The sequence below is a fragment of the Thermobia domestica genome, chromosome 1 (genome assembly GCF_964235325.1).
Source record: "Thermobia domestica chromosome 1, izTheDome1.hap1.1, whole genome shotgun sequence".
In the NCBI taxonomy this organism is placed as follows: domain Eukaryota; kingdom Metazoa; phylum Arthropoda; class Insecta; order Zygentoma; family Lepismatidae; genus Thermobia; species Thermobia domestica.
The window spans coordinates 393,693,201-393,720,446 of NC_137454.1; the positions used below are offsets into that span (position 1 = coordinate 393,693,201).

At 37.2% G+C, this 27,246-nt stretch overlaps 1 protein-coding gene across 4 annotated transcripts in view; it reads right to left on the reverse strand.

Annotated features, from left to right (window-relative positions):
- The window catches only part of LOC145665300 (nuclear factor NF-kappa-B p100 subunit-like), a 441,938-nt gene that overhangs the window by 46,047 nt on the left and 368,645 nt on the right, over positions 1-27,246 (reverse strand). For all 4 annotated transcript variants that reach the window (XM_081732596.1, XM_081732599.1, XM_081732606.1 and 1 more), the window contains 5 exons: positions 22,973-23,111; positions 13,869-14,010; positions 12,054-12,158; positions 8,180-8,291; positions 3,574-3,695 (listed from right to left, as the gene is read on the reverse strand). In XM_081732596.1, coding sequence (XP_081588722.1) covers positions 3,574-3,695; positions 8,180-8,291; positions 12,054-12,158; positions 13,869-14,010; positions 22,973-23,111 — 620 coding nt within the window. The remainder of the gene's footprint in view (positions 1-3,573; positions 3,696-8,179; positions 8,292-12,053; positions 12,159-13,868; positions 14,011-22,972; positions 23,112-27,246) is intronic.

A 27,246-nucleotide genomic window follows, 5' to 3' on the forward strand; every position in this document is an offset into this window, starting at 1 on the left:
AATGGTAAATTTGGGGAAGAATAGTAAATTTAGGGGAAATGAATGGTAAATTTCGGGGGAAAGAATGGTAAATTCCGGGGAAAAGAATGGTAAATTTCCGGGGGGAAATGATCAATTTCGGAGAAAGAGAATGGTCAAGTTGGCAAAGAATGGTAAAGTTAGGGGAAGAGAATGGTAAATTTGGAGAAGAATGATAAATTTATGGGAAGAGAATGATAAATCTGGGGAAGAATGGTTAATTTAGGGAAAGAGAGTGGTAAATTTGGGAGAACGGTAAATTTCGGGGGGGGGGGGGAGAAAGTAAATTTGAGAGATAATTTGGAGGATGAAAGAATAATTTGGGAAGAATGGAAAATTTGGGGGCAGAATAGTAAATTTTGGGGGGTACACTTAAGCCCTTGAGGAAGGGAATGGGGAACCGTATATAATATTAATCAAACAGAAAATGTAAATTCTGTTTTTAGACTCTAAGACCACACGACCGTATATTTATATACAAGATGTCCAAAAATACAGTCATGCGGAAATTACGATCATATAGAAGTATATATAAGCACTTAGCTCAAGACACACTTTCTAAACAAGTTTTTGAAGAAGTATCTCTCCAATTATGGCGTCCATAAACTGCGTCTCTCCCTTTTTTTCCTCAATTTTCAAAATATTGCAAATCTTTAAAAAAAAATGTTTATGCAATTATTTGTACTTAAAGAAAGACCCTTAGTGAAATAATTTTTAATTTCCGATATATTTCCTAGTGTCATAAAACATCTTCAAATCAATTATGATTTCATAGCTTTAGACCAATTCACAAAAATGATAGCCGTCTCAAAAAGATTAATTATGTAACTACCTAGTTTTGTAATCGTTTCAAAATTATGAAATATTACACTTTTCTGTTCTATTTTTTTCACTATTTTAGAAAAAGAAAATTAAAAAGCATTTTAACTATGATGAATTTCTACCACAGAGAAACCCCAATCAACAGAATGGGACAAAAAACTACGTTACTCAATATTATAAGAGAAAATGAAAGAAATCAATCTATTTTTCTTCTTCTACACATCATTTATGGGTTCAGACTTAATGAAAATTCAAGAAGTGAAAAAAAAGTATGAAAAAACCGGCAACCGACTTATCGTACTGGTAGGCTAACCACTACAAGGTTCCCACTTATTTGGCTAACACAAATTTCCTAACTTTGCAGGTTTTTCAGGTCAGTAGAAACCCTGCACTATCTTACCCAATCCCCGCACCCTTTGAACAGCTACATTTCTCTCACCTGTAACATCTATTCTTACGGTGAATCAATGGTAGAGGGCTCTCCTCTGGTGCGAGGAGTCCCTGGTTTGACCTCAGGCAATGTCATTTTGCGGCGGACAAAACTCTGAGTTTTATCAAGGTTCTCCCGTTTCCTTCCACATCCTCATTTCACAAATTCTTTCAGAATAATTCACTTCCATTTACCATCCGTCTCCTGTGGACCAAAAGGCATAACCGTGGAATATTAAATTAAAAGTTTCATTTTCATTACGTTTGGTTACTAAGAAACAGAATTTCCCTGGTTAATGAATTTCTCATTTAAGTAACAAACCGGTTCTCTTAATGAAAGATGACCAGACGTTCCCATTTAAATGGGATTTAGGATTGAGATTTGTGGGCTTTCGGCATCTATGGCCATATTCGCCCCTCACTAGGATTAGGAATTAGATTTCTCGGCTTTCGGCATCTATGGCTATGCTAGCCCGTCACTAGGATTAGGAATTACATTTCTGGGCTTTCGGCATCTATGGCCATATTAGCCCGTCGCTAGGATTACGAATTACATTTCTGGGCTTTCGGCATCTATGGCCATATTAGGCCGTCACTAGGATTACGAATTCGATTTCTGGGCTTTCGGCATCTATGGCCATATTAGGCCGCTACGTATGAGAGATGACGTTCCTAGGCGAGCACATTATCCGAGGGGAGGGAAAGAACGAAGAGGCCTAGGACTTATATGTTAGGTACGATCAAGGCACTTGCCTGGTGTGAATGTGGGAAACCCACGAAAATCTCATTCAGGATGGCAGGCCTCAAAAGCTTTTTACACTTTTTTTGACCGGATGCCCCCACCGGAAATCGAACTTGGGACCGCTCACACCGAGGGCGAGAGCTTCAACGGGATTTTCTCTTTTTTCCAGGAAGCCATGGGGAGATGTAAAAAGGACGTTAAATGCCCCTTTCAAAAAAGTCCTATTTTTGGCTGATAGTTACATAGTAGAAATTTTACGTGTTCTTAAACTCTTCGTTTAGAAAAGATTTCGAAAGTGTAAAACAGTTGCATTTTTCAAACAGATGGCTCCGTAGTAAATCTCATGTTTCGATATTGGATAACCTTCCGTAGGTAGACAACGAAGATTACTTCTATTGCCCTGATATTAATAACGAAATAACGATGACTATCTAGGTGGATTTTTAATGACGCGCGCAAGGGGTATTTAGTCCCCGCCCAAGCAAGATGTTATAAAAATAAACATTCACTTTGTTAATATATATATATATATAAACGAAATTCACGTGACCTGAAACGATATGAAATTGAGTGTTTGAACCCCTTTACCTTGATGAAATTCTGTGTACGCCACTGGACTGTCAGATTATGCAAGTTTGCCGAGTTGATTGTTATTACATATGCATTTTCTACATCTGGTCACACCATTTTAATGCTATGACAATAATCTTTTCAACTCAAAAGATAACGGAGAAATATATATATATATATATATATATATATATATATATATATATAAAGCGAAGTGACCTCAAATACTATTCTGTTAAAACAGTGCGGTACGAGATGTTGTCACCCCATCTCTATCCAAAACTGCTACTATCGTTATTCCTGAAGAGCTGAGAAAGAGATTTCTCACCTGTACATTGGCTAACGGTTCCCTAACTGACGAGAATAATTGTGAAGAGGCTCAAAAGATTCTCTTTCTCCCCCTCCATTTCTATAATTTTAAGAGTCTGTAAATCTCTAAAAACGGAAAAGCCAAACATCATAGTTTCCGCTTATTTCTGATAGATAGAACTGACTTCACACTTTCAACACGTGCAATACCAAAGCGAAATTTAGCTACAAACTTTCTCTCAAGATAGTAGCCAAAGAGATAACTAGCTTGGTATCTTTGTTATTTTTTGGCTACTAGGTAGGTAGGTAGGTAGGTAGGTAGGTCGGTCAGTCGGTAGGTAGGTAGGTAGGTAGGTAGGTCGGTCAGTCGGTAGGTAGGTAAGTAGGTAGGTAGGACGGTCGGTCGGTCAATCGGTAGGTAGGTGGGTAGACAGATAGATAGATAAATCACTCACTCACTAAATAAATAAATAAATAAATAAATAAATAAATAAATAAATAAATAAATAATGCTATTATTATTGAAGCCGGAATTTTTAGATAAAATAAAATTCAGCTCCTGATTGTGTGTGTAGCGTACCGTAAGTGATATACAATAATTAACCACTCAATATACAAATACTTATAATAATTTTAAAACATCTCTGTTATATAAAGTAGCGAAATAAATAAATGAAACTTACAAGAATCCTTTGGCTTGTATTTAAATCTTATTGGTTCACTGCAATCTCCGTCTGTAGGGCGATACAACTGCAAAAACACTTCCACTGGGCTTTGTATTTCAGTGTTTCGGTATCTCGGCGTCCTGTTAAACATGATAAATTTCTTAATGATTACGTAACTCGTATCACCATTTTTCAGATACAAAACAAGGTTTCATAGTTTATACAAGAAACTTATTTGAACCACAATATTTATACGGAATTTGCTTCCAGACATTCCTGCACGGGCTCATAAAGCTAAATGCAACGAATATTCAGGAAATAAAATTTGAAGTGAGAAAATATTTTAATCCTATTTAGGAAAACTTACCAGGTAAGATCTTTACTTAATTCACAAAATGGTTTCCACGCGGGAGGAACGTATTGCATTTTTTTTTTTTTTTTAAAGGAGAAACTTATGAGATTGCACTGAGATAAGAGCAAGAGTTATTTGAAGTTGGAACATTGTTTGCATCACAATAGCTTCAAAAATTGTTCTTTCTAAAATACGTTTTGATCAATTTGGCAAGTTTGCGGTTTCAATTTGGTATTGTTTTTTCTTTCAGATGTTTGGAGGAACCTGAATGGCAGTACTACTTTTGGCGTCTTGGATACGTTCTATGATGCTGTTTGCTTCATTATAGCAACATAGCAGACGCTGTAGTTACACACATCTGAAGATTACTGATTTATGTAACTACTCTTGGGGCATGGTGACTCACTGGTAGAGCTTTTACCTTAATGCAACTACTCTGGGAGCATGGTGACTCACTGGTAGAGCTCTTACCTTATGTAACTACTCTGGGGGACATGGTGACTCACTGGTAGAGCTTTTACCTTAATGCAACTACTCTGGGAGCATGGTGACTCACTGGTAGAGCTCTTACCTTATGTAACTACTCTGGGGGCATGGTGACTCACTGGTAGAGCTCTTACCTTAATGTAACTACTCTGGTGTATGGTGACTCACTGGTAGAGCTCTTACCTTATGTAATTACTCTGATGTGTGGTGACTCACTGGTAGAGCTCTTACCTTATGTAACTACTCTGGTGTATGGTGACTCACTGGTAGAGCTCTTACCTTATGTAATTACTCTGATGTGTGGTGACTCACTGGTAGAGCTCTTACCTTATGTAACGACTCTGGGGGACATGGTGACTCACTGGTAGAGCTCTTACCTTATGTAATTACTCTGGTGTGTGGTGACTCACTGGTAGAGCTCTTACTTTATGTAACTACTCTGGGGGCATGGTGACTCACTGGTAGAGCTCTTACCTTATGTAACTACTCTGGGAAGTATGGTGACTCACTGATAGAATTCTTACCTCTGATTTCATTTCCGACCACGCGAATGTGTGGTAGACATCATCGTGACCGTAAGATTTTCTCTGGTTTCTCCCTTTCTCTCCCACATTCTCATTACAATAATTATTTAATAATGTTAATTTTCATTAATCGTTCGTTTCCTTTAATCTAACGGGCATACGTGTGGTACGTAAAATTAATCTAAAAGGAGTAACAAAATAAAAGGGTTGTTTCTTCAAGCTATCTTACTATCTAATTCAACGTTATAGGTGTTCATTAATATAGACACTGGAACTATCCAAGAGTGACAAAAAGTTGTGGTCTAGCACATGTGATCTAGAACGTTAAGGACCGACTTTAAGAGTTGAGTTGATTTTGAGTTTAACGTCTCTTTCAGCAGCGAGGTTATATGAGACGAGACCTATTGATTAACGTGGAATCCGAACCACATGAGCTCCCGCCAGGAATCAAATCCGGGTCTCCCATGCCAAAGGCACGTACGCTAACCGCTTAGCCACGAAGGAGCTCAACCGACCTCAAGAATGAGGTATGTATGGCACGTCAGGAAGCGGACTGGGTAACGTAGTGGTTACCATAGCGGCACCGTGTCAGGTAGCAGAGTTCGATTTCCGATACACAAGCTTACATTTTTCTCTCTCAATTTCAACGAGTTTTAAAAATGATATAATTAATTAACAAATAATAGTGTCACATTATACCATGTGAAGGAATTTGGTTTTATCAACTGATATTTTCTTAATAATGAAATATAAGAAGTGCTAATATATTTTTACTACTTCTGGTTTTAGTACAGAGATTGAAGTGGAGACGGAATATATTCTTGGGAACACTTAACTAACTGCAGAAAACCGCTTCTCGTTATTACCACCTTTAATCTATAGCAATCAACGTTAAAGCCACAATTAGTTGGTTTCTGCTACTTCCGGTTTGAATTGAGGTTAAGAGAGAAGATGGTACTCACTCTCAAAACGGTAAAGCGATCTTTTAAAAACCGCTTCTTTCTATCTCTTATCGTTTTCGGCGTGATGTAGTTAAATAATGAAACCGGAAATTGTAGCGGATTTCTATCACTTCCGGTTTTAGTAGAGTTAAGCATGGAGATGAAACTTAACTTCTTCGGATGCTTAATCAACTGCAGGAAACTGCTTCTAATTATCTACTATCCTTTTTGCCCTAGAGTGATCAACGTTAAAACCACAAATGGCTGACTTCTACACTACCAATTTGAATATCTCCTTTGACTCTCTATATTCTGGCCCCCAATAAATAGTTCTTATAATTTTGTCTCCCGGACGGACATCCGAACAGACAGGGTAAATATCAAAAAAGGAATATTAGTTGGTAAACAGCTTCTTAACCAGACAAAGCCCATGCTAATTTTACCCTTAAAAGGCCCAGGGGATGCCTCTGAAGCTCCCTTCTGCATATACAAGCTATCTGAACTCACCGCGACCATTTGTATTTTCCGTCATTAATAGGAAAGGCTAGTCACTACTTTGCTATGAAATCATTTGTTAATGGTAATAAAAAATGAACAGTTTCAAATAATTAGAAAAGAACATACTTCAATAGGAGCCTCAGAGGCACCCCTTGGGCCTTTACATTAGTATAAAAAATGGTATTTTTTCTGAGGTAAAGTAAATAAAAATGCTTAGGAAACGGTATCAGAGGGTGCATTTCAAACAGATAAAAGAATTCTAGGGAGCAGGACACGGAACTAAATATCTATTATTAAGAATAATGGCATTAAAAATTGACCAGGGTGCCTCCGAGACACCCCTTGGGCCTTTACGTCAATTTAAAAAATAAGATAAGTAAAATAAGAAAACGTATGAACAACTCAATCAGGGGGCATATTCCAAAGAGATAGGATGATTCTAGAGCGGAAGACACGCGACGAAACATCTATTAAGAATAATTGCATTAAAAGTGGACCAGGGTGCCTCTGAGGCACCCCCTGGGCTTTCTCGGGTTAAAAATTATTCTATTCGTTATTTATGCCAGACTTTTCGTTATTTGTACAAATTTAGTTTACAACTATAGTCTTTCAGATAATACAGATAATACTCTCAGGAATGCTGACTATCATCGTATTTACAGATTTCAGTGATTTCTGAATTTTCTTTCGATTTCGAAGCTTTCGACTCTCCCCTGGAGTCTTGGTCACGTAGGTTAAGAACAGGAAAAAAATAATAATAGAAACATCAAGGAATAAAAATGAAACGCATTTACCAAGGTAAGAGCTGTGTTGTACGGAAATACTTGTGAAATACGTCAGTGATCTCTAGATTAAGATGATGCAACTAAAATATAGCAGTCAATTTGTGCGCCTTTCCTACGTCAGTGATCTCTAGATTAAGATGATGCAACTAAAATATAGCAGTCAATTTGTGCGCCTTTCTTGTTTCTTGTTGGAAGGATGCTAACTCATTATTTATTTTTAATGTCATGCCAAAGTTGTCAAAATTTTGTAATTATCGCCTCCCATTCGTTACTCAACCATTCCTTGTCCAAATTTAATTTCGTATTATTTTTTTTTATTTTTATTTATTAAATACATTTTCAAAACCTAGTATTTCTACTTCATTTCTAGGTCCAGATACATTTTTTTAATCTTCTACTTTGTGCTGTGTTTCTTTTAAATTCTTCGATCAACTTGACACCGGATTTTCCGCTTTTGAATCTCTTAATATGCTCCTTTATTCGGACTTCTAAGATTTCTTTTCGTATTGTCTATATAATTCCATTGGCAACTGCATATTATTTCATATATTATAGATTTTTCAGTGCAATCTGCATAATAACTCTTAAATTGGGTAATGTTCTTTTCCAAAGTTTTGGGGTTTTTAAGGCTGTACGAAAACTGTATTGTGTATAGATCCCCTTAATGTAGTTGTTATTCTAGAAAAAATACGCAATCCTACTTTTTTTTTTTTTTTTTTTTTTTTTATGTGTAGGTTTCAGGTTCATCGGAACTTACATTCCTTTTAACCTGATTATACCAATTATTCTATTCTTTTTCTTCCTGTTTTTATCCTCCGTGACGAAGACTCCAGGGGAGAGTCGAAAGCTTGGAAGCTTAAAGAAAATTTAGGAATTACAGAAATTTGTAAGTGGAATTATGGTATTTTAGTTTATGGAAATGAAAAACTGTATAAAAAAAGGTATTCGACTTAAAGTCTCTTCTCTTATATATATATATCTGAAAATATATCTATACAAAATGTCGGATAATAACGTAAAAATAATTCATAAACTTACCGGAAAACGATGGCGTACTGATGATGCACATCGAGTTCTGAAAACTTGCCGAAATCGTACCAAACTTCATTATCTTCTTCATCGGTTTCAAAAAACCTCACTTTTATGTTTTCTACAATAAACAATAAAAACATTGTTAGATTCATTTCTGTACACTCCCCATATGTAAATGGTGTTTCGTGATCCTATGTAGAATGTTACTACAAATATTAGCTATGTTTCAACCTACACAGGATTCAACTTCAGGCTTTTTAAGCACTACCGTATTTGCACGAATATAAGCCGCAACTGAACTTTTCACACAAGATTATAGGAAAAAACTTTATCTCGAATATAGGCCGCACTACTGAATTTACGACAAAGTTCAATTGAGAGTACTCTTGAAATGAAATGAAATGAAATCTTTGAGTTTTACGTCCCACGTTTATGCCGGTTAGGCTAAAGGAGACGGTGATGATGAGTAATGAATGAAATGGTGGAATGAAGAAAGTGGGAGGAAGCGGGAGAACCCCGAGAAAACCCACGCACACGGTGTTTGTCCACCACAAAGTTCACTTGGCGAGGGCTGGGATCGAACCTGGGACAAGAGTACTCTTGAGTTGTACCTCTATCTTTCTCTTTCTTCAACTCCCGCATAACTAAGGGTGATTCATCACCAACAGGACAAGTTGTATGTATTGCAAGGTCTGGTGACGTGACTAATTTAAGCGACAGTGTAAAGAAGTTCAAAGCTGATTTATTCGAGATAAGTTGATCATTCCGTTTCTGAGTGACGATGGGAAAGGAGCGTACTAGTTATAAAGTGAAATTTAAACTTCAAAGTTATCAGCTATGAAAAGGAACACGGAAAGCGGGGATTTGGACGCAGATTTGATATTAAAAAGAATGTCGTAGGTAGTGTGTAATGAAGAGAAACTCTAAAATAGCTTGAAAAGTCGGTGTTCATTTTGGAGGCAAAAATGCAAATATCCAGATGTGGAAAAAGGTTTACTTGATTCTGTAGTTTAAAACAGGAAATGTGGATATGCCGTTACAACTGAAATGATTCAAACTGAAGGCTGCAAAATAATACGTGTACATGTCATTTCGAAACTGACGATTTATAATCTGAGGGAGAAAATCTCGACTATAGGCCACATCATGATCTTTCAAGCCGAAATTTAGAAAAAGAAGTGCGAACTACATTCCCACAAATGCGGTAATATAGAGATATAACCTAAAATTAAAAGGAAAACTGCATGACTTCATCCTACAAGTGCATACTTTCTCTGTTTCGAGAAACTTAGAGCTCGTTCCACCCCACCTCCTTCTTCTTTCTTTCTTCAGATATATATTATATATAGCGGAGGAACAAGGAATGAATTCAACTGCATTTGATTACGTATCATATTGTTTCCGCATCCTGTGAACTACTTTTAAATAACATTATTATTTAATTTTAATAACTATTAGCTGAACCTGCGTTCTCTACACAGCGCATCATTCGCATATAAGCATAAATCTCCTTCTCATTCCTCACAACAAATGTACACTCATGTCCAAAATTATTGTCGCATATCTATAACTGTCTTCTTGTAGGAATATAATTTGATAATGATTTTGCAGGGTACTTTTAATACTGATACTATGTGTATAATCGAGAAATGTATATTTGTAGTAAATACCATAGGAAAATAATTATAAATACGAAAATTAGAACGAGTAAAACAAAATGTAACTAAATGGACAAGATAGTTTTATTTTCGTTTTATTGTTCTTATTTACTGCTTTTTTGACAAGAAATTTGCCACATACATGTCTTTGCCTATTATACATAAACTAACATTATAAGAAATACCGAGCCAATTCGTTATCAAATTATATTCCTACAACAAGATATTTATAGATATGCGACAAAAATTTTGGACATGAGTGTACATGTCCCTTTACAGACACAAGTGAAAGACGTCTTGATTAAAAAAAAATTGGCAAGGGGCATCATAAAGGGTGAATTTTTTTCGATTATTTTTTCTCAATATCTCGCACCGTTTGCAAGATTTGAGCCTACTTCCGGTTGGGGTTTCTAATTCATGTATGACCAGTGTTTTCTTTCTTCTTGCATGCAGTATGTAATAAGCAAATACATTACATATACGATTAATTATAATGTCAGTTATATATGGTGTCCATTGGGCAAAACACTCAAAAAATAAAGATTTATCTTAGACTCGAGAAATGGTTATCCTTCCTTTTTCACTATTATTTGGCTATGGAGCAAACGCCTGAGACATATACAACCCCAATATACAACATTGTGATGTCGGAATGTATAACGCAAAAGATGATGCTTTAGGTTTTTTTTTTTTTTTTTTTTTTTTTTTTTTTTTTTTTTTTTTTTAATTTCAACCCTTCCAGTGTATCCTTAAAAATATGTAATAAAGAAATAATGGCCATGTTTTTTTTTCTAAATATTCAATTAGAACTGAACAATCTGCGCAAAATTTCCAATCGATCAGTGAAAACGTCATCTTTCAAGAGCCTGTATTTTCCGAAATGAAATTGTCGAAAGGATTGACTACAAACATATAAACATAGTTTACAAGAACTCGGAAGATGGAAGCACAATTCACATACATTGATTTTAGAGAAGGCTTATTAAAATACAAAGGCTTTGAACAATAATTTTATATTATAAACTTTATGAAAAAGATATAGTTAACTAATTTAGACTTTTTAAAGTACAAAAACTCAAAATGGTTGTCTCTGTTAAACGTGAAATCACACACAACCGTAAATGAAAGATTTGAAAGCCAAAGTTATAGGTTGGAGCTCAGGTGCTTTTATTTGCTATTGTAGCATTTTAATAGATAGATATATGTTAAAACTATTTCGTTTAATACAAACTAAATATAACTATTATTCAAAAAGTAGTTCACAGGATTCCAAGACAACATGATACGTAATCAAATGCACTTGAGTTCGTTCCTCTAGTCGCTGCCTTAACTTAGATTTTGGGGAAAATGTTATTCTGACAACACAGTGATTTCTATGGATGGCAACATTGAAAATTCTTGAGGTTCATATTTTCTGTTGTAGAATAATATTATCTATAATTGTGGTAAGTTGCATTTCATTATCTCCTTTCACTTATGAATAAACAAGCAAAAGAAAAATGGTAAATTTTGTATTATTTTTAGTATGTCAGGCTCTTAAGGAAACTGGAACAGAAAAGGAAGGTGCAATTCTAAGGTAAAATAATTTCATTTTATACTTCTACGTGTTACATAAATAAATTAAATATAATTAACGTTTTATATTGATTGACGAGTTGGTAGATTGGTTGATTTGCAGTTCAACGTCCATTTTCTGCAACGAAGCTATATAAGACGTGAACCTACAGCTTAATGTACGAGCCGAACCATGAGAGTTCCCATCGGGTCTAAACCAGTGTTTTCTATGACTTTTGCTAATTGACTATAAATCCCTAGGTAATGTAGCCACTGTCGCTTAGGTCTTGCACACACACTTTACCTGTAGTTCTTCAATCTTCCTCATTTTCCAGTTCTCTGTATATCCGTACACCGCGGAAAGGAACTGGCCGCCCTATCTTAGATCGTCTACCAAATTGATTTATTTGATTTGATTTTCAGGTTAGAGCAGCGTCCCTTTCAGCAGCGAGGCTATATGAGATATGGAATTACAACTTAACGTGGAATTCGAACCACATAAGCTCCCGCAGGAATCAAACCCGGGTCTTCCACGTCAAAGACGAGTACGTTAACAACTTAGCCACAAGGGAACTCTTGTCTATCAAATTCCGCAACGTAAATATCGTAGAACCTTCCTTCACACATATATACATATATTTAAGAGAAAAAGCTTGTTACTTTCTTACTTTTTCCAACTTTCTCCACGAGGATAAATATTTCTTCTCCTCCGAGACAGGAACTCACTGTTTTGTCTATGCGACAAATCTTCAATTCACCAGTCAACGCACTCTCTGAAACAGAAATTTATTTAAAATTAATGGTGCACCTACAAATGCAATAATTCTCTATTTTAATCATTATACTCTGTGAACCAAGAACCATTAAAAAATCTGACGCTGAAGTGGCAGAAACACAAATCCTGATCTTAACAAATAAAGCGCCAAAAACACAGAATACTGTTCATGTAGCCTGACTGGCTGAATATTTATTTAGAAAACAGAAGATCGGGGTTCGTTTCTGAGCAACACACTTAACAATAAATCTTTAAAGTCCTTAGCTAATTGACTAAGTTGTGGCATATAAAATAGATGGTCTAGCATGACGTATTTCCGGGATCATTTATTTCTACTTGGTTCTATCAAAATGTGCTACATATGGAACAGTTATATTTTCCCTTCACCCATGAATATTATAGTAGGGAAGAACTGCCATTTCCGGGTATATTTCCAAGACTTGTTTTCTGAAGAGTGTGGCATCGGTGCAGAAACGCCATAAGTATTTTGTACACATGGCTATTTACTACATTATCTTTCATGTTTCATAATTAACAATTTCGATGTTTATGCAAATACAAGGGTTGATCAGAAAGTAAGGATACAGCCTGTAGTGAAACGTGTAAATATTATTTCATACAACCAATACAGCCAACAGATAGCATACACATTAGGTTATTTTTCGACACAATCTCCATATCGGTTGAGGCATTTGTCGCATCGTAGGATGAATTTGAAAATTCCCTCCTGGTAAAAAATCCTGTCCTTGCGTGTACAGCCACGTTCTCGCGAAATGTTTCACCTCCTCGTCTAAAACGAAGCGACGTCCTCCTAGGTGATTCAAGTGCGGGAACAGGGAAAGTTGCTTGGAGCGAGGTTCTCCACGCAAGTTGTATTCAAACCTGTTGATTCCGTGCTGGGTCGGCCATTGTGTTTCTCGTCGGTGACGTTCTTTCTGCCAGCTGCAAACTTTTGACACCATTCTCCTACATGCCGACGAGACATTACAGTCTCTCCTTAAACCTCTACAAGCTGCCGGTGAATTTCAGCCGTGATTATATGTTTCGCCCACAGAAACCGAGTAACTGTGCGGACTTTGTCGCGAGACCAGTTTTCCAAACGAGTCGCCATTTGTGTTCACCTACAACTAGCACCATAGGTAGCGGGTGGCTGAAACTCTACACAGTTCCCAACTCCATGTATTAAAATTACAGCACACTCCTCATTCCTCTATAACAGACGAAACTCAAGAACCTTAATTTCTGATACCTCCGACGCTCGAAGAGTGTGTTCATTTTCAATTTCCATAACGTACAATTAATTACAATACAAAGGAAACGAATTCAGCAGTCGGTAACTATGACGGCAAAGTTCACGTAATTCCAGCTCATAAATTTTGCAATAATAATAATAATAATAATAATAATAATAATAATAATAATAATAATAATAATAATAATAAACTCAACAAGTCTTTAAACATGGGTCTCTCAGGCCCGTGACTCCAATTAAATGCTTCTACTCTGTTGTTTTGTTGCCACATGTAATATGTTACAGATTAGGACTCTAATGCTAAATGATTTTCTCACAACTCTTTCAGGCTCCATTGTTTTATCATTAGTTCTTATAAGACTGCAATATTTTAACAGAAAAGTGTGTGACTAATTCAGTGACGCGCCGATGGGTTAAGAAATATCAATTCGGACAGGCAACTGTAAATCTACTTACTCATATTATTAATGGGATTTGAATACACAGGATTGCATATTCTAGTCAAGAACCCATTCTGGTCTCTTATGAAAGCCTCAAAACACAAGCACACGCTGTTCAGGTTCATATGTTTAGCACTTTGCTCCGCTTTCTCTTTTATCTGAAACGAAACAAGTCACATCTCATGCAAAGTTTTTCCACAGCAAATGATCAACAATAAATCGTCTTACAATAAATATCACATAGCAAGCACTATTCTACAATATATATATATATATATATATATATATATATATATATAAAATGTACGTATGTTCAAGCATAACACTGGAATGCCTGAAGCAATTCTAACCAATCTGGTGATATATAACTTATAATCTGGAGAAAAATATTGTGACGATAAGAAACCTCTATTCCCTGTTCAGCGTAAGCTCTAAACTCCGGTCAACAAAATATTTGTATCCTTCCGCTTGCCACAAATACGATTGGCTAGTGAAGTATTACTCCACTCCCCACGGGGAGAAGCAAATTATATACGTGCATTTTGACAATACTGTTTCGGGTTGTCCAGATACTTACAGCAGCAGGAGAAAAGAAAGAAAAGAACTCGAAATATTAAAAAAATATATATTTATTTGAATTTTGCTGGTAAACAATTGTTGCTTACTGACTAAAGGTTTGCCTAGTTGGTATTTCACAACACTCGCGGAACCGGGATTCATGCCAGCCGTCTTTCAGACTTTGAAAGCAGAACACGCCTTCACAGTTTAATTGGCGCCATAATTACTGCGCATGCTTGGTGTTTCTTTCTATTGTTTCATTAACCACACTCGATTGCAGTATTATTAGATAATCCGTATTATATTTTTGTCATTTATAATAATGTAGCTTCATAGTAAAAGTAATAATCAAATCATATGAACTACTTTGCGGAGGAGTACAAACGTCGGTAGGCCAACAGCAAATCAGCGAGATTTAGTTTCACATGCTTTATTTACTGCAGTTTAGAGCTTAGGCCGAACAGAGTTTAGTACCCGTAGAGGCGGAAATGGAAAGGAGATGGCCGTAAAAATAATCGATAGCGGTCAATATTAGTGTCAACTCTATAGTTTTCGAAGTCGTCGCTGAGATGAATAGTGACCCTCTCGATGCCGTTTAAGTTGAAGTTCAGTTCTTAGCAGTGTGGAGGTGAAAAATAAAATGTCCAAAATAACAGAGATCAGTGTCAAATCCATAGTTCTCGGGATCATTAAGCTAATTGGTGACAATTTCCAATGACACTTATGCCCACGTTTAGTAGAATAGAACGAACAGAACTCTGTAGAAGCTTAAAAAAAATAAAAATAAAGTTCTATAGAACCTTCTAGAAAATTACTTCGGTTTTACACCATAGATAGAATCCATTCCTTTTCCTGTATAATAGAAGATTGTGATAAATAAATAACCAGGCAACGACAAGAAGGGGGTGTCTTCACGAGCATTTTGGGAAGTTGATACGTTAAGTACGATCGTATTAACGATTGTACGATTCTTTAATCGTGGAGATATTCCTCCTGCAGCCAAAATTTGCGTAATGCTGAAGGAAATGTTTTGCATTTTGCTCCCACTGGATCTTCAGATGTGGAGTGAGGAAGCGACCAGTACTTCGCCGATAAATTCTTAAGTGCTACGTCATTTCTGCGCACATGCAACATCGACATTTTCGATGTGTTCAGATCGCGAGTCATCACTGATTGTTTATTCAGAGGATTTCGACGAATCTGCGCCGGCTTAGCTTTCACAAGGTTCTCACTCCTTATGATGTGAGATCTATCTTTTCCAGGCTGGTCCTCAATCGTCCCTGTTTCACTGTATCGCTTTGTTGTTCGATGCATGAACATTCTGATGACCTTCAGCCTTTTCAGGATTTTGAAAACATCCTATGGTGATCTGACAATTTTATGCAGTGCGCTTATTGCCACATGGTTCTCGTATACACCTCATTCCATTTGATTTGCTATGCAATTCACCTTTCCGTTACCATAGCCAAACACGGGGACACTGGTTGTTCTTTGCTCAAACATCTTGACAATAAGTGTTGCCATATCTGCCTAAACTTCGTAACAAAATTTATGATATGACTAGATATTTCAGGATCTTCAGGATAATTTAGACAAAGAAAAAAAAATCTGGAATACAATCCAAACGGTGATTCATGACCGTAAGAGGTTCCTTGGAAAAGATATCGCGTATTTCAAAGCCACCTAGGAGTAAGGAATGCAAGCGACGAATTGATTTTGTTCTTTAGTGCAATTACATCACGAATAAAAAATTTAAAAAAAACTTAAAATGCTGTCCAAATAACGGGAGGAAGATTCAACTAAGACAACACTCCTTTATCTTACCTTAAAAAGTTCCCGAAACAACATACAAGATAATGTGACAAGGATTGCAAATTGTGCATTCCTTTACTTTTAAACCTAGATGTATACTTACATCTTAAGTAGCGAGTTTTAGTGATAGTAGCGAAGATTTTTGTAATAATTTGAATAAGTTGTCTATGATTACTTAATGCAATAAATTTACGCTTATTATTATGTAAGAATGACTAACTATTAAATGCGTCCCAATATATGCCGTTTAGTACTTTCTTACTGAGAAACATTTAATAGCAAGTAACTGCTGCATACTGAAGTTGTATATAATTGCTCTGTAATTCTTATAGTTCGTTTATTCCAGCGAAGGACTTGTATATGTACAAGGTTTTGAAAACTTGGACACTTGTATACGGTTACTATATGAAAAAAAAACACAAAACTGAAGCAGATGTAAGGTCACACGAGGAATAATTCATCGTTGCGCCTTCAAAAACCGCTGTGTGTAAAATTCAAAATTTTATAGGAGCAATAAAAAATAAACGCATTGCTTGTTATTAAGGCCTGTGACAAACATCTTGGCATTTCAGCTAAACGAATAAAATGCAAGCTCTAGCGTGACGGGTAAGCAGACAAACTACAGCGCGATCAGGTGACAGGGGATGTGTGCAAAATAAACGTGGCAATACCACTGGCCTCTCATTTGCTAGCAGCATTTAAAGAGAGCTTGGAGCGCCGCCTTCAAATGCCAAGATGTTTGTCACGCCGTTTAATTGTTATGCAGCACGCAAAACATCCGGTATGTGCAGCTGCTGGGCGTGCATTATTGTTACAACTTTAACATAAAAATCAGCTATGTGACATTGAAAATATTTATCGGAAAATGATAAGAGCAATTTGACACGATAGGTTTTATTTATGGCTTAATTAACCCTTAAATGAACGATATCACATTAGGGCTTTTGTAGATGTATCTTCTACACCAAACAACTCCTATATCTTGGGGCACAGTGGCTCACTGGTAGAGCGCTTACCTCTGGTACATGGGGTTCCTGGTTCAATCCCCGACCAGGTAAGTTCGTGGTGAGCAACATCGTGTCTGTGGGTTTTTTTTCGTGGTGCTCCCGTTTACTCCCACATTCTCATTCCACCAGTTTTTCATAATCATTTATTTGCTTTAATCATCTTCTTTCTTAGCCTAAAGGGCATAATCGTGGGACGTTAAACTAAAAGATTTTCTTTTTTTCCACTTCTATATCTGTAAAAATTGCAGTTTCAACACAAACTGCACATAGCGTTTTTTAATCGTGCAGCGACGAATTCGCACTTCATCAGGACCGATGAAGACAAAACTTTCTATCGAAATTATTTGCAATATAATAATAATAATAATAATAATGAAAAACATTTCATAATTGATACATATAAAATTAGATTCAATACATTAGTCGATACTTCTCGGACAAAAACTGATAGCCATCCTCCGGTAAGAATGCAAAATAAATACTAACAGTTATAAATCATAAAAACGCATAACGGGTTATTTAAGATACACAGGAGAAACTTATAACGAATCAAAAGTTACAGTATAATAGAAATTTACTGTGTGCTGTCTGACATTATGCGATTACTGAAAGTTTGATCCTGTTAAGTTTTGCCCGAAATATATCGACTACTGCAAAAAATGCTGCTCTTGGAAGGGTACTATACGGTAAGATATAGTTAATGTAGTATTTACCATGGTATTCCCCACTTGTAAAAATATCTGGTGATTTCGGATTGTAACACAGGCATAAGTCTCACAGCAATCTCCACCATTTTTATTTTTATTTTATTTATTTATTTATTTTTTAAATTTGGAATTAACAGTACATTGAATGTACTTATAGCGGGCAAGTGAGAGTTGTTAATGATTTAGGCATTTTTATTTATTTTTTTTTTAATGGCTAAACAGAATTATGATAAAAATGAAAAAAAAAAGTTATTGAATTAGTAAATGTGTATTTATAATAAATTGAATTTGGTGTGTATTATGTTGTTTGTGTAGCATGTTTGAATGATATTATTTCGGATGTATATGTGTGTGTGTGTTAGGCTTTAAACTGGTGTAGGCAGGTCTTTGATTGAAAGGTACAAATTTTGATGCTGTGTAGATTACCTGATGATGGAAACAATATATTCGGCCTCAACAGTTTTTAAGAGTAATAACCTTAGACTTTTAATATATTGAAGAATACAGTAATTGTATTAGGTTGTAAAACGAAGTTTTTTAAAAGTATTTTTGAATAGATATTTTTGCAATGAGAAAAAGCGGAAAGGCTATTACTCACCAGAAAAAAAATATGTAGCAGAATTTTCTTCTACATGCAACAGATAGCGCTTTCGGAAGATGCAATTTCCTTCTTCAGCCTGTGGTAGACTTCAAAAACGGATAAAAAAGCATGAAGGAAGGTTAAACTATGGTTAAAAGATTAGGATATGTAAAAAATAAATCTGTCAAACATTAAAACACACGGGAATAGCAACTCACTGACATTGTATACTGCTGTTCACTGTTTTCTGTTCTTGCTTTCCAAATGGTGAAAGTATGTAGTGAAAAGATTACTCCAAATAATATTTACAAAGAAAGGCCCTCACTTAACCTGGATAGAGGAGAAATGAAAAATATTATTTGGAGTAATCTTTTCACTACATACTTTCACAATATGAAAGCAAGAACACAAAACAGTGAACAGCAGTGTACAATGTCAGTGAGTTTCTATTCCCGTGTGTTTTAATGTTTGACAGAAGATTTATTTTTTACATATCCTAATCTTTTAACCATAGTTTAACCTTCCTTCATGCTTTTTTATCCGTTTTTGAAGTCTACCACAGGCTGAAGATGGAAATTGCATCTTCCGAAAGCGCTATCTGTTGCATGTAGAAGAAAATTCTGCTACATATTTTTTTTTTTCGGTGAGTAATAGCCTTTCTGCTTTTTCTCATTAGATATTTTTGCGTTTTCTGATTCTTTTTACTTATTATTTATTTCATTACTTTTTCACTACCTAATTAGGAAGTAACGTGAGAAGTATATATTATTGCAAAGTGTTGAACTGCAGTAATACAATTTTTACAATTTGGTTGAAATTTTACACGTGCTTTCAACATTTTTTAGTGAAATCTCGATTAACCAAAAATTTCCCTGACATCATCCATTTTGTTATTACACCAAAATGAAATATTTTTCAACATGCTGTCCGACGGTTGTGTAGTTGTTTATAAATAGATTATACAATGTTTGTACAATAACATAATAGACGAGTTTACCACATTGACATACAACACCAGAAGTACTCTTGTGGCACACAAATACATAACAACACAAATGAGACTAATACGATTTTAAAATATAGCTACAGCTTGTTTCCCAAAATTATGCTTTTAGATAATTCAACTTGAGGACTATGGTTTCCCACTACATTGTTTTGGGCTAATTCAAAGATTATCAGTATTTCATTATTTTTCTGGAAGTTGGCCAATACCCCTTAAAGTTTCCTTACCCCTTGAAAATTATGCCAAATAATGATTACGAAAAGATAGGGTTTTCGTACTAAATTTTATATCATCTCTTGTAAAAACTCGCTGCTGGCTACAAGTTTGGACACATTTCTAGCGACACGCTTTTACAAGCTTTATTTTGTTATCAGCAGTTAATAAATTTCGTCGCTAAAAAAGGCAGGTTTAATGAAGGGCGGCTGACGACTGAGAAGACATTTCGTACTCGAATTCCGCACAGTTATCCTTGTCCATAGCGCCAATTCTGTATGAAATTCAATGGAGTGGAATCGAGGGTCACTACAAAAGTTTTGGAGATACGCATTGTTGTGGCACAGTATTTGAATTCCACAATTGCGTTCGATAGTGGTATCCAGAACGAAGAACCGAAGCAAGTTTCAACTTGCCTCGCTTATCGGCGAGGCCGTATCGCCTTCACTTGTTTGTTGATGTGAGCAGTATTCGGCTGTCTAGAATGGAGCTCGAAAGGGAACATTTTCGGGCAATGACCCTTTCCCATTTCAAAAGTGGTTTGAACGAGACACAAAGCCTTGACCGTTTGCAGGGGGCATTTGGGGACCTTGCTCTTTCCCGTGCTACTTTTTTTTTGTGTGTGTGTGTGTGTGAATTCAGAAGAGGCCGGACATCGCTTAAAGATGAAGAGAGAGCTGGACATCCGGCAACAGCTGTGTTAGATGAAAACATTGCCGCTGTGGAACAAATGATTCGAGAAAATCCTGGAACAACTTTCAAGGACACTGAATCTACAGTGAACATTGGATTGCCAGCAGTAACAAAAATTCTTCATGATCATCTTCGGCTCAGGAAGGTTTCATCTCGTTGGATGCCTCACACTTTGACCGAACAGCAGAAGCGCATGCGTGTGGAATGGTGTGAAGAAATGCTTGCAAGATTTGATGGAGGCAATTTTCGACGCATCTCTGACATTGTTACTGGTGATGAGATTTGTATCTATCATTTTGACCCTAAAAATAAACGCCAGTCTACAGTTTGGATCTTTCCAGACGAAAATCCACCCACGAAAGTGAAGCGACCGGGAAGTGTGGGGAAGAAGATGGTCGCAACTTTCTTCTCCAAATCTGGCCATGTTGCAACTGTTCCACTTGAAGAACAAACGACTGTTACTGCTCAGTGGTACACTACTGTTTGCCAAACAAAAGTATTCCAGAAGCTACGGGAACGGCGTCAAAGAACTCACATCTCAAAACTTTCGTAGTGACCCTCGTACCTTAGTGTGGCATCACACTTGAAATGGAAATGATATGAAATCTTTCAGTTTAACGTCTCATAATTATTCCCGTTAGGCTACGGGAGACGAATGATGACGGAAGAATCGGTGAAATGAGAAAGTGGGAGAACCCCGAGAAAACCCACAATCACGATGTTGTGCACCACAAACTTAATTGGAGGACCCAACGCAACAGAGGTAAACGCTCTACCACTGACCCACCGTGTCCCCACAGCGTCATACTTGCTCGTTCCCGTGGTGAGAAACATGTTGCTTTCTATACAACACTAATTACATGAAAATTATTGTGGTTTATGTTCGATGACAGTGAAATGAACATTTATTAGTTTTTAAATTTCCAAAACATGAAAATAAATGATAAAAAAAGGGGGGCGGAAATCGATTAGCGATTCCCGAAAGTTGTATGCACTATTTCAGGAGATGGGACAAAAGAAATAAAAAAAGACACAAAGATCATATAACTCTGACATGAATTGAAGTGATTCAAGTTTTTTTTTTTTTTAAATCAACTCTACTTGATATAGAAAATGAACTATAAGAGATAGTAAGGGCTCGATACACAACTACGAAGAAACTAAGAATGAAGCCCTATTTTCCTGGTACTATTGCGCAAAAAACAACTTCTTGGAGACGCTATCTTGAAAAACCTGCCTCTTAGCGGCTAAGCGAAAAACTACAAATAATAATTTGTAACCCTTACAAAGAGAGTGTATTTAGTTAGTGTATGTCTGCATTATAATAATATCTCTTACACGTATATTTAATTTTTATTTATTTCAGCGTAAAGCTTAATATCCTGTAGGATACGCAACCGGTGTATATTATTGAACAGCAATGTATATTGTGTTGTATAGTTCATTAACTCTAGGGAACATCGTAGTCTGGTGGTTAGAACGTTGGATTCATGTCCGCGTGGTTCCGGTTTCGATTCCTAGTTGGTGCTTTCCAAATTTTCGGCGTCCGCCTAGCGTCGTGAGGCAAAATGGGGAGTCGTAAATAAAAGACTTGACGGGCAGTAAGTCTAGAAAGTTCCCGATACGCCGATTAGTGACAAGGCCACACAGTGCGATGAATACGTGCTCGTCGCTAAGTTGGACGTAGTTCCTCCAGTTGCTAACAAATGGCGAGGACACGGGCCGTTATGCCAAATGGTGGTTTCAATTCATTAACTGTACTTTGTTTGTTCGTATCTATAGGTATCACTGCGGGTTTTGCCTAAGTAACAAATATTTTGTTTTATAGCACATGTTTCTGCTATTTAATCTGAGCACTAAACCACTAACCAATTAACTAACAACATCGAAACGTACAGTAACAAAGTGATAATCACACAGAAATGTCGATAAATACAAAAGCCGTTAAGTACACTAGTATTCAAAAGTTAGAATTCCTGAAATAAGTTTTCTATTTCCTTGAAAATCTGAACAGAGTTGGTTACAAATTCCGAATCTATAACCGCAAAGTAGCTCAAGTGGTAGAGCATTGGCTTCGCATTCGGGAGGTCCCGGGTTCGATTTCCGCTGCCGACCATCCTGACTGAGATTTTCCAGGGTTTTCCTCAGTTCTACCAGGCAAATGCCGGGATGGTACCTACTAAACAGACCTTGGCTGATACCTTCCCATACCCTTTCCATTGTTATTGCTGTTGTTAAATAAATAAATAAATGAGAAACACAGCATATTCCAGTGTGATTTTACCTGAACTGTCTCTTCTAAATTAAAAAAAAAAAGACTTCTCACTTCTAATTGAAATTAACTAGACTCATGAGCTCCTCCGTGGCTAAGCGGTTAGCTTACGCGCCCTTGGCGCGGGAGACCCGGGTTCGATTCCCGGCGGGAGCTCATGTGGTTCGGATTCCACGTTAATCAGTAGGTCCACGTCTCACATAGCCTCGCTGCTGAAAGGGACGCTAAACTGAAATTCAACTCAACAACTAGACTCATATAGAAATGTTACTTACTATCGCTTCTTCCATCAAAGGAATGACTGCATTCTCGTTCTTCGAGCGAAGAATCTCCAAAACTCTTTGTCTTCCCTTCTTGATCAGCTCCTCGGCAACATTCCTTTTGGCAGTATGGATTATTGTCATGCCCTTAAACCTAGAATATTTAAAGGTTATTAATCAACAGTCTTTCTCACTTATCCTTACTGATACATAAGAAAGTTTTCTATTTTACCTGGATTATAAAATATAAATTGTGTTTATTTACTGCCGCAAGGAGCAGGTCGTATATCAACATTTGAAGTTGCAGAGAAATTTCAAAGAAACAGAGAGAGTAAAATGGAGATAGGAGCAAAAGGAATTGACTGATGAAAGATATAAAAAAACATGCAAAGGCAGGGCAGAGCGAAGGAGTGGAAGGGTACGCAAACAAGAGCCTTGTTGAAGAAGGAATTGAATTTTTCGTGGCGATGTGATTTTAGTAACTCCTCTCGGGCTATCAGCCAAGTGAAGGTATTGACATTCGAAGATTCGAATGCAGACATCGCATTCATCTTCAGGGATTGTAATAAGTCTTCCCGGGCTATCAGCCAGGTGAAGGTACTGACATCCGACGTTTCGAATGCAGACATTGCATTCATCTTCAGGGATTGTAATAAGTCTTCTCGGGCTATCAGCCAGGTGAGGGTATTGACATCCGACGTTTCGAATGCAGACATTGCATTCATCTTCAGGGATTGTAATAAGTCTTCCCGGGCTATCAGCCAGATGAGGGTATTGACATCCGACGTTTCGAATGCAGACATTGCATTCATCTTCAGGGATTGTAATAAGTCTTCCCGGGCTATCAGCCAGGTGAGGGTATTGACATTCGACGTTTCGAATGCAGACATCGCATTCATCTTCAGGGATTGTAATAAGTCTTCCCGGGCTATCAGCCAGGTGAAGGTACTGACATCCGACGTTTCGAATGCAGACATTGCATTCATCTTCAGGGATTGTAATAAGTCTTCCCGGGCTATCAGCCAGGTGAGGGTATTGACATTCGACGTTTCGAATGCAGACATTGCATTCATCTTCAGGGATTGTAATAAGTCTTCCCGGGCTATCAGCCAGGTGAGGGTATTGACATTCGACGTTTCGAATGCAGACATCGCATTCATCTTCAGGGATTGTAATAAGTCTTCCCGGGCTATCAGCCAGGTGAAGGTACTGACATCCGACGTTTCGAATGCAGACATTGCATTCATCTTCAGGGATTGTAATAAGTCTTCCCGGGCTATCAGCCAGGTGAGGGTATTGACATTCGACGTTTCGAATGCAGACATTGCATTCATCTTCAGGGATTGTAATAAGTCTTCCCGGGCTATCGGCCAGGTGAGGGTATTGACATCCGACGTTTCGAATGCAGACATCGCATTCATCGGGGATTGTAATAAGTCTTCCCGGGCTATCAGCCAGGTAAAGGTATTGACATCCGACGTTTCGAATGCAGACATCGCATTTATCTTTTGTAATAAAGAGACCGGAGACATGAGCATGTATATATAGAAACTATTTAGAAGAAGATCCATGATTGGGGGCTTGTGTTTAGTTGAGGGAAATGTTGGCTTCTGACTGGCTGACGGATGCTGGTTCCTGATTGCTTGTTCTTGTGGCTATGAGAAATGGCTATGTTGAATGCGTTTTTGTTCCTGAAAAGGACCAACCAGACAGGGTTGACTTGAAACCCACTGTCTCTATTGAGACTATTCCTTTCCTGTGTGATAGCTATGGTTTTCTTTGTTCTTCCCCAAAAATTGCTGCACTTGGCCACTGTAGTCGTATTTGTAAAATCAATTATGTGTCCACGCTCTAGGCTATGTGCTGTTAATCCTGACTTTTCGGGTTGCTGAAGTCTTATGTAGCTGTTGTGTTCTTTGCATCCTTGTTATATTGCACGTCCAGTCTGTCTTATGTATGTTCTGCCTCATTCATATGATATACGGTATACACCAGGAGTGCGCAGGTCAAGGTCGTCTTTCACTGGTTTGAGCAAGTCTTGCTACCCATGACAGCAAAGAATCCCAATTTCTGTACACTTTTATTTCTCTCTAAAACTCCAATTAAATTCGAGAATGGCCGTTTACCGTATAAAGAAAATAATACTACGAACATACCATTCACACTGACCACATCACATATAGCCTACTACGTTACGAACAGTCCTAAACCGGTTCCTGCTGGTAGACAAATTCCTACTACAGAGTACGTGCATCAGGTTTTCGGAATAAACTGTTGTGCATTCGTTTGGAAAATCTTGTGTATGTAAGCAGCAAAATCCCCTCCCTCCCCCGCAAAAAATAAATAAATAAATAAAAAACTCGAACTTAGGTAATGCCCTTATGTTTTTATTTAGAAATTTTATTCTCTCTCTTATTCGTAACACGAACCCATGGGGCGCAATCTGTACTTCGTGCGTCTCCGTCACCCTTCGTAATGACGTATCTGAGCATAGCAAGCGGCACTTGTCTTCCTTCTCTGGCCTTTCTCTAGCGTACTTTATTCTTGCTCATTGTGCTCACAATAATCGTTGGCTTTGGAAAGTAACGGATTGATTCTTTGCCGTACCGTTTGTAATTAATATGATTCATTAAAAAAACTGTTTGTTTGCTGTATCAAAAATAAATTAGACTTCTAAAGTGTTAAATGCATATCTAAATAAGAAGAAAACTTCTCTACATTTGAGATGTGACAGACACTGAAGGTATTTCCACGCTGACTCTTTAAAACTACGTGAAGACTGAATAATAATGATTACATCCACCTGAAAATAAACACTGTGTTGGGGTAGGGGGTAAAATGTACATACACGCAATATGCTTTTTTTTTTTTTCATTGCTTAAGAACTTTTCTGTGTTTCTTTAGTCCGGTGTTTCATACTTCGACATCGTATTCGCGATCTCTTACGAAAGGAAATGAAAACTGAATTGAAATCTTTGAGTTTTACGTCCCACGCTTATGCCGGTTAGGCTAAAGGAGACTGTGATGATGAGTAATGAATGAAAATGGTGAAATAAAGAAAGTGGACGAAATGGGAGAACCCCGAGGAAACCCATGCACCAGAGGTGAACAGTCTACCACTAAGCCACTGCGGCCCCAACGATCTCTTACAAATAATGGAATAATGCCAATATTTTGATCCGAGAACTCAGAATCATCTTCTTCAAACTGATTGTAGTATGATATGAGCAAAATGCGGTTTTCGCCTTCTTAAATATTTCCCAAAAGACCTCATCTAGTTTATATACTTTCTCATGAGATACTTAATTAATCAGGCTCCTGCCACTCTCATTAGTAAGAAGTAACTGATCAGTTCGACTTCTCAAGAGCTTACTCAATATTACGACATTTGTAAGCTAATTATGCCGCTATATAATCAAGGCCTTCACGTGAGCAATCGATCATTTCTCTGTTACATGTACACTCATGTCCAAAATTACTGTCGCATATCTATAACTGTCTTCTTGTAAGAATATAATTTGATCATGATTTTGCAGGGTACTTTTAATACTGATACTATGTGTATAATCGAGAAATGTATATTGGTGGTAAATTTCATAGGAAAAGAATTATAAATACGAAAATTAGCATGAGTAAAACAAAATGTTGCTAAAACTGGAGAAGAAAGTTTAATTTTCGTTTTATTGTTCTTATTTACTGCTCTTTTGACATGAAATTTACCACATACATATCTTTGCCGATTATACACATACTAACATTGTAAGAAATAAAGGAAGAATTCATTATCAAATTATATTCCTACAACAACATACACTCGTGCTCATAAATTAAGGATAATGCGGATACATGGTCAAACAACGCTCTGGTGGGCGGTTTTCGGATGGAAATCACCTTGGGGTATGACCATGCGGTCCATTTGTCCATTCAGTGCGGTGCATGCGGTGCGGTCGTCGCACGGTGGCGCTGGCAGCAGTCCAAATACGCAGAGGTGTATTGGTGCATGTCAGAGTGCGGTGCGGCGTTTAAATGTGCAGATGTTGTCAGACGTGCTAATGGTGACTGTGTGTTGAAAATGGCTCAAAGAACACATATTGATGGCGTTATGAGGGGTAGAATAATAGGGCGACTGGAGGCTGGTCATACACAGCAGGTCGTAGCACGGGCCCTTCGTGTACCACAAAGTGTGATCTCAAGATTATGGCAACGATTCCAGCAGACAGGAAACGTGTCCGGGCGCTACAGTACGGGACGTCCAAAGTGTACAACACCGCAAGAAGACCGATATCTCA